The sequence below is a fragment of the Punica granatum genome, chromosome 2 (assembly GCF_007655135.1).
Source record: "Punica granatum isolate Tunisia-2019 chromosome 2, ASM765513v2, whole genome shotgun sequence".
Taxonomy (NCBI): Eukaryota; Viridiplantae; Streptophyta; class Magnoliopsida; order Myrtales; family Lythraceae; genus Punica; species Punica granatum.
The window spans coordinates 22,781,692-22,790,967 of NC_045128.1; the positions used below are offsets into that span (position 1 = coordinate 22,781,692).

At 38.5% G+C, this 9,276-nt stretch overlaps 1 protein-coding gene across 1 annotated transcript; it reads right to left on the bottom strand.

Moving 5' to 3' along the window:
* On the bottom strand, window positions 1-3,613 carry LOC116197094 (cyclin-dependent kinase inhibitor 5-like). The gene is made up of 3 exons (XM_031527118.1): window positions 2,928-3,613; window positions 1,336-1,542; window positions 1-694 (listed from the first exon to the last, which is right to left on the bottom strand). The coding sequence occupies exons 1-3, from the start codon at window positions 3,434-3,436 to the stop codon at window positions 616-618; spliced, it is 795 nt and encodes a 264-aa protein (XP_031382978.1). The 5' UTR covers window positions 3,437-3,613; the 3' UTR covers window positions 1-615.
* Window positions 3,614-9,276: the final 5,663 nt, after the last annotated feature.

The window sequence follows — 9,276 nt, forward strand, 5'->3', positions numbered from 1 at the left end:
TGGGACAGAGAAAATGCATGGGCCATGTTTATTAAGATTGATGATTACAGAGATAGAGAGAGCTCTCTTTCCAATTTCAATCCCCCTCATGGTCATCATCATCTTCTGCTTCACTACATTACAGCAGACCCACCAAAAAAAGAGAAAAGACGGCTTCTGTACCATTAAAGAGATAGGGACTGGTAACCTAAGTTTGATTAAGCCCTAGAAAAGGGAAGAACCCTAAAGTCCTAAAACTACTACACTTCTTACACCCATTTCCCTATCCATCCATTGCCGGATGATCTGTTAGAAGTAGCCCAGCCCCAGCCAACGGTCTCGTTAGTCCCAGTATTCTGTTGCTGTAAACTCACAGCAAAGAAATGCCACTTTTATGTTACAGACCAGACCCCTTTTGCTAAGTAAAACCATAATTAGTCCAACCAGTTTCTCCCTACTCCATTAATTCCCCTTCTTTTTACAGATTATAATTATAAATATGGAAGAAGAGGGCCGCGGATGGAAAATGGTAATAGCACCATCGCCGCTCTTCCTTCCTAACTAGTTTAATATTCCAGCTAAATTATTCCAGCAACTGAAATCAGCCAACCTGTTTCGCTGCAGGAACGTTTCCTTTCATCTCCTTTTAGGTTCCAACTTTTCCCATTCATATCGCCCTGGGAGTGGCTTGTCATTCACGGGATCAAAGTTATACCTGCAGCAAGGGAGAAAAACGGAATCAGAATCCCCATCGTTGTAGTCTTAGATATGTGCGATTAGGATGCAGAAATTCCCGACTTCTCAATTTTCAGGCGTGCTCGTTAGATTCTCTTTAAAGGTTTTACATTTTCCAAATAAAAATAGGTGGAAAAATCAAATGATAGGAAAACTGAAAGTTGGAAACAATGATGACCAAATAGAGTTTCTCAAGGAAGGAAACTGGAAAAAAAAAAAAAAAAAAACTGTGCTGTGTTACCCCAACCCAAAGGACATTAGGCGAATACCCTTTTCGCCGTCTGCTTTCTTGAAATAGCACAAAACAAAAGGTAATAAATGTAGGAGAGCACCTTCAGATTGCATGCCTTTTGCCGCATGAATGGTAGGTTGTTCATTCAAAGGAAATAAAACAAAAGGAAGAATAAAGAACTCTAACTCATTTTTCATGCATCAAAACAGAACTAGAACCATCTTTCAAATGATAGAATTTACAGAAGCATTTCTTTGTAACACAAAAGTTGGTAAGCTTTCAGGACGGACTGCCAATATGCATGTATATGTATCATGACCAAAGAGCACATATCAGCAACCTCAAAATACCATGGTAAAACATAGCTCAAAAGGGTCGAGTAAAGGTACTTCTCAATGAAGCTTCTTTGCTGCTCTTCTTCTGCACCAGCGAAGAACTCATCCATTTCATGTGATGTTGGGATGTGTCTATGCTCTGTATCGCTTACTCTCCTGTTAGCTCCTTCTAAGACTGTAGTGGGCCGGGTACTGGACCCTGGGGTTCTAATAACGTCTGGGTCCCGTACCAAACTACAGGGAGTTGATTCCCTTGTTCCCCTGTAAGAAGAAACAAACTTTAATCCCCATATCAACCATAATGAGCAACCAAAATTTGGCAAGAATGCAAATATCTGTGAATGACAGTAACTAACGAGCACAATAGCTCAAGGAAAGTGCTACTTTTCTTGCTCTTATCATGATCTATTGCTCAATGTAGAGACAAGACATCATATAAGGGAGGTTACCCCAAAGGGGTTCGTGGTCCTACCAATCATATCTGGAATAATAGCTAAAGTCCAAGACACCTTGGGACATTATTTAAAAGCAAAATGAACCGATGTCTCACTATATTTTGAGCACAAATAAAGTTTGCAAGCATACAATTCAAGTTAGAAAAGGATGCTATAAAGTATTATCATTGAATTTAATATAAAGTTCTTCATAAAACTGACGAAGTTATAAAAGGAAGACAGGATTTTCACACATTTTAGGTTTTAATCTAATCCTTCCTGCCAAAGAGATATTCACACCACAAGTACAACATGCGAAAAGAAGGATATTCCCACCGATCGGTATCCTAACCAAGTACAAAACTAGTACTGCCATTCAAAAATGCATCTTCTAGTCTATCGCCTGACATTGCAAAAGAATTACAAAAGGCAACGGACAATTTATTATATAAGAAATGAACTGCACAAGTTGATTGCACCAATAATTGAAAGCAGAGTGATGATGACAGCACAAATGGTTCGTCACAAATGGTAAAGCCTTCTCGTGAAACAGAAACATCAATTGTACAACATGCACTTGATTTCAGCAATGAAGAGAGATCACAGAAACCACATTATTATGAAGCAAAAATGTCGAATTCCCAATGCCAGAAAAATGAAAAAGGTAATAAATTTCTGAATTCACCAAATATCCAGATTCTACACTGACCATAGCTTTTGGCTGCAGAGAAGAGATTTGGAAAGCAAACAAACAATCCACAAAAGGAAAACCCAGAAATTCATGTTTGCAGGGAACACAAGCTTTTCAATAAAGCACAAAGATTAAGATTGTCGACAACAAAGGGCAAGTTACCATCACTATTTTGTCACTATTTTGAAAACTGTGATGAAACCTACTCGGAATGCCGTTTCGGAACTCTCTCATTCTCCAAATACGTACAACCAACGGGAAGTTCACGAATTTAAACTCAGGCAAACCCCAACTCCTTGAAATTAACGGCCAATTTAGTTTCCCAGCCACCAAAGAAGAAAAATCCAAATTTATTCTATCAAAAGATCCTTGATTGAGGAAAAGTTGAAGAGGAAGAAGAATTCCCCAGAAACCCAGAAATTTCTTCCATGAATGGCATCGAAAACACTCGGCCGACCGACTAATCCCCGGAAAAAGAGATCAAGGGAAAGGGCAGAGAGAGAGAGAGAGAGAGCCCCCACCTATCTCTACCTTCAAACTCCAAGACATTGTCCCCAAAAGAGGCCTCGCCGGCACCGCCCAACTCACATTTGCTGCAGACCTTGTTCTCGTCGTCCGCCACAGAGTCCTCCCTGCAACTCAACTCATCCGCCGGCTCCTTCTTCTGAGCGTCTTCACCGCCGGCGGCGTTGTTATTCAGAAAGGAGCTGATGGACTCGGTGGAGCCCGGCCTCAGCCTCGAGCTGGCCCTGGTTACGGGGTTAGGGTCGGGTATTTGGCAGGACACCTTCTGGGTCTGCCGCTGGCGCTTGGAGACGGCGATTGGGGGCTTGAGGAGGCGTCGGCTGCGGAGCTGGAGGTAGTTGGCGGCGGCCGGAGGAGGGGATGGTGACTGGGAGCGGCCACCGGAGGCGGCAGCAGCGGCGGCAGCGGCGAGGGTCTTGGCGCGGGTGCGGACGCCGAGGGAGGATTCCATGGCGGCGGCCAAGTCGGGGCCCGCCGTCTTGGCCTTGCGAATGTACTTTCCCATAACTTTCTTTATTTTTTCTTCCCTCTCTCTACTGCTAAGAATCACCAATTCTCATCTCATACAGAGGGGAAGAGAGAGAGAGAGAGAGAGGACCTAAGGAAGTGAAGTGTAGAGAGAGAAGATGAGAGAATAAGAGGGAGAGAGAAAGAGAGGAGGACGAGGACGAGGAGGAAAGGTTTTTATTAGGGTTGAGGAAAGGAGAGAGGTTAGGGACTGGTTTTGGCTTTGCTTACCAAAAAGGTTGTCCTGTGGGGTTCGTCTTCTCTCCTTCTGGTTTCTCGGGGAGGGCGACTACGTTTCGCCTCAATTTCTCACGCTATTTTACAATCTTCCTCTCAGTGGGTTATTTAAAGTGGTTATTACATCGTATATTTTATAATTTCACTGAATTCTTAAATCTATTATATACTTTAAAAATTATTCAAAATAATCAATGATTTATATTTGATTCTAAATCTATTCCGACATTAATTCTTCTATCAACATGTAACAGCCATGCTGACATGACACTTTTGAAGATCAACGGCGCCTACGTGGAGCGTTAATCCATACTTGCCACTCTGGAAATTTTCCCTAGATAGATTTTAAAAAATATAAAACTATGAGATAATGATTGAGAATTCAGTGAAACTATAAAATGTATGACGTAATAATTCATAATAATAATAATAATTTTTTGAGAGGAAAACAGTGAGAGCATCTTTTAGAATATAATAGGAAGGAAAATCATAACTTATCAAACGATGAAAAAAAAGAGAAGAAAAATAATTTTTTACAGTATTTATCTTTCCTTTCGTATGACAAATACTAAAAGAAAGAAAAGCTCATTCATCTCATATGCAAAGCCCATTTTACTTTTTTTGTTCTTATTTATTTATTTATTTTTGTAATTTTACCAGATATGAATAGTAAAATGAATGAGAATATATAGATATAATTCAATTCACCCTCCTTTTTCGATGGATAATATCATTTTTATTAATAGCAAACATAGTTTACATTGCATAGCCGACAATAGCATCAGCGGACACATACACTAAACGACTGACCATGGGGTCAACCACTCGATTACCAACTAAGAAAATGACCACACCAACACAGATGGTTGAATGATCATCCCTCATTAACAAAACAAAAGAACAAACTACACATCCGATATGATAGAATCTCCAAAGCAATTTAGTACTAACCAATTGAGAATTAACCCGACTAAAAGGTCCTTAATACAGTCACCAGGAGGAACAACAAGACGGGCACTTGAGTGGCGTCGAGCAATGTTAGTAAGTTGTCGGCGTGGAATGTCTGACCAGCCAGTAAGTCTTCTCCTTTAAAACTTCACATTCACCGCCATCTTTTGATTGATTTTTGATTTTTTTTTGTTATAAATAATTAATAACTATTTAATACTGAATTTAAATAAAGGTGTTTTTACGTCATATATACTATGGTTTCACAGAATTCTCAATCACTATCCCATAGTTTTTATTTTTTTTTTCAAATCTATCCCAGGAAAATTTCCAAAGTTGCATGTAGGCGCCGTTAATCTTCAAACTTGCCATGTCAACATGGCCGTTACATGTTGACGGAAGAATTAATGCCGGGATAGATTTGAAACCAAATGTAAACCATAGTCTACTTTGGTTAATTTTTAAAGCATATGATAGATTTGAGAATCCGGTGAAACTGTAAGATATATAGAGTAATAACCCCTAATTTAAAATATAGGGTTAAATTCACTGACGGAAGAATTAATGCCGGGATAGATTTGAAACCAAATGTAAACCATAGTCTACTTTGGTTAATTTTTAAAGCATATGATAGATTTGAGAATCCGGTGAAACTGTAAGATATATAGAGTAATAACCCCTAATTTAAAATATAGGGTTAAATTCACTGACGGAAGAATTAATGCCGGGATAGATTTGAAACCAAATGTAAACCATAGTCTACTTTGGTTAATTTTTAAAGCATATGATAGATTTGAGAATCCGGTGAAACTGTAAGATATATAGAGTAATAACCCCTAATTTAAAATATAGGGTTAAATTCACTATATAACACGATATCTTGAAAATTTTCATCACATGGCACGTATCATATTAACTTCACTATTCAGCATGATATTTTGAAATTTTTTCATGACGTAGCACAACAAGTAATAATTTCACCACATAGCACAAATTTTGAAATTTTTCCATCACGTAGTACGATATTAATTTTTCATTAATGTTTTGTGCTATATGGTGAAAAAATTTCAAAGTTTTTTACTATTTGGTGAAATTATTGCTTGTTGTGCTATTTCATGAAAAAAAATTAAAAAATCGCGTTAAATGATGAAATTAATACGATATTTGTTATGTGGGAAAAATGTTCAAAATATCATGCGATACGAGGATACTAACCCTAATATATATATATATATATATATTAATATTCTATTTCCAAAATATATACTATATTAGGTTTTTTTACCCGTGCATTACACAAAATTCTTACTACAAATATAATTGTATCCACCTACCTCAAATTTTAATTGCTTTTTTCTGTAAAATTCAAAACTTTTCATAGAGGATATAATTTTCATATAATTGATTAATTCATTATAACTACTATATTCCATCAAAAATTAGTATGCCATTAGTTTTTAAGACAATTTTATAATTATAAAGGAAGAAGGATTGCAGACAATATACTCCTGGCTCGTGAACTGGTTAACAATTATCACAGATCTAGGATCACCACTCAATGTGCTGTTAAAGTAGATTTAATGAAAGCCTTGATTCCCATCTCGTGGGATTTCATTCTTGCTGCACTATCTGTTATGGGAATGCCTTCAATGTTTATCAATTGGATTAAGGGATGCATCAGTACTCCCTATTTCTCTGTAGCTCTAAATGGCACTTTAGCAGGATATTTTCCAAGAGCTAGAGAGGTGCAACAAGGAGACCCATTGTCTCATATTTGTTTGTAGTTGGTATGGAAGTGTTGTCTCAATTACTTGATTCTGCAGCTAGATCAAGAAGACTAGGATTCCATCTTAGATGCAAGCCTATCAAACTCACGCTCCTATGTTTTGCTGATAACCTATTTATTTTCACTAATGGTTCGCGTGAATCTCTACTTTCTGTTTTGGATACTCTGGATAAATTTCACAGATGGTCAGGTCTTCGCCTCAACCTAGAGAAATCAGAACTGTAATGTGGAGGACTAATCGAAGAGGATATCCAACAGTTGTTAACTGTTACAAGATTCAAAATAGGGCATCTTCCACTCAAATACCTGGGACTCCCTCTAGTCTCAGGAAAGCTCTCCTTTAAGAATAAAAAAGGGCATCTTCCACTCAAATAACCATGCACACGTTTTACGAATTGAGGATATAGGTTTTCTTAAAATTTCAAACATTTATTTTTCGAGAAGAGGAAAAATATTTAGTTCAGATTTGGTTACTATTTCCTTTTCTGGGAAATGTTTTAGTTACTATTTGTAATATTGAAAACCTGGGTTCATTACATGGAATCGCTATTTATATTTTATCTATATATTAGTTATTAAAATAAGTTCTCCAGTTTTGTGCTATGAGAAATCTCCGTTCACGTGATAAGAATTTTTCACATAAGTTTCTCAAGCACTTTTGTAGCATGCAGTTGATCAACTCTTCAAATTTCCTATACAATATATGCATAACTCAACCAATTTTCTATTATAGAAAAAGGAGAATTTAACTTTCCTTCTCTCCTCTACTTGTCGCATTGTGTCTCTTCTTCCTCTTCCCCATGTCTTCCCATGTAATTGATGCTAGGAAGAGGAAGCATCAGCAGAACAAGCTCAGTGCCATTGCCATTATTATCAATACATACCCTTTTGATCAAGGCCTCTTCTCTAGGCAGCTAGACTCTATGTCTTCGAGTTGTGTCCCTGTCCCCCCCCCCCCCCCCCACCCCCAACCTTCTAAGTGCAATTAATGTTGGGAGGAGGCTGCAACGGTCGAAGAAGCTCAGCACCGTCACCGCTGTAGTCAATGCCTCTCCAATGAAGTACCTCTTCTCTAGTCGAGCAAGCTCTGCGTATTCTACACCCTTGATGCTGACCCTTTTGTTGTTGTGTCACTCTTCATTAGCATTATGTCTTTTCACCATCAAAGTTTGGACACCTTCATTTTCAATGCGAATGTATCTTCATTTTCATATATTTATCACCTGCTGATAATTCATTACTGGCAAATTCCAAAAGGCTCTAGAATTATCTTCTAGTTGATAGTTATCTATTATAAAAAAGATAATTATCTCTAACTGTCAAACTTATTAATCATAAGCTCAAAGCTTGAATTCTATTAAACTCTGGTAATGTGTACATATAGCTGAATACAATGAGAAAATAGGAAAGATTTCTACGATATCTACTTACCTATTATACATGAATTGAATTAGGCTAGCTAAGATTATATACAAAATAATTCCGCTAATTTTGGCATAATATATCCCATAGTACTCCCCCTCAAGTTGGAGCATGAGGATCTCGAATGCCTAACTTGCTCAAAAGAAAGCGGAACCGATCTCGCCCTAAAACTTTCGTAAAGATACCTGCAGGCTGCAGCCTTGTCGAAAGGTGTGAAGTTTTGATCACGCTAGACCGAATATGTTCACGAACGAAGTGGCAATTTATCTTTATATGTTTCGTCCGCTCGTGAAACACTAGGTTAGCTGCAATATATAAAGTAGCCTGATTATCGCAAAATAGTCAAGTAGGCGCAGAATAATTGATCCCAAGAGAAGTAAGTAAGCTCCGGAGCTATAAGACTTCACTAACTACCCCTGCCATAGCTCGATATTCCGCTTCAGCCGAAGAGCGAGACACTATTGATTGCTTCTTTGTCTTCCAGGAGATGGGACACCCTCTTAATGTTACAAAATATCTCGTGATTGAACGACGTGTCATGGGACAACTGGCTCAGTCTGAGTCACAATATATTTCGAGTTTCAATGAGCTCGATCGAAGAAAAATTCCCTGCCCTGGTGATTGTTTCAAATAACGAAGTACCAATCACATGAAAGTACATGGATTGTTAGTCTCTCTCATCTCCTCTATAAATAGAGGACCTCTGTTCAAAAACTAACAGTGGAGAAGAGGCACAAAGGCCTGAAGAAGCTCTACCGAGATCAAGACTTCAGTCCCCCTCTCGAAACCCTGCCAAACCAAAAACTCGGAGGATTTTAGCAAGGACTCATCGGACTTAAGCCACGGGGGCCTCGATGGTTCCTTAAACATCTGGATGAGATCAAGCTGCTCAAGCTCTCGATCGAGAGCCTGCTACATGTGAACGCGAATTAGAGGATCGACTTGTATTTAAATTTTACAAGTTATCTATTTAGAGATTGTACATCCATGAATATTAATGCAAATTTCTTTGTCACGTTTATTTCTTGTCGATTATAGTAGACTCGAATTGTTTGGTACAAATTTTTGGCATGACCAGTGGGACCTCTCTACCTCTCATCTCTCTTTCACAACGGTACAACTAGAAACTGCAATGGCTCTAAGGAAGCTTGTTATTCAAGATCTGAAGAAAGTGGCTTGCTCTGATGATGCTGCTATTAATCCCAATGTGATGAGACAACCAAGGGCGTACACCAATAGAAAGACCAAAGGAGTAGCAACACAAGGTAGGGTGACGTTGAAGTCCAACATAATTTTCGGGTTAGGACATCCAAACAAGGAAGGTTCCGAACAAAGTGCCGACTCTACTCCTCCTTCACCAAGGAGGATAGTAGTCTTAGTGGAGAGCCCGGTAACACCCGACTTCTGCCTGTTATGATGAAAAACACGTCATCGCTAGAGGACCA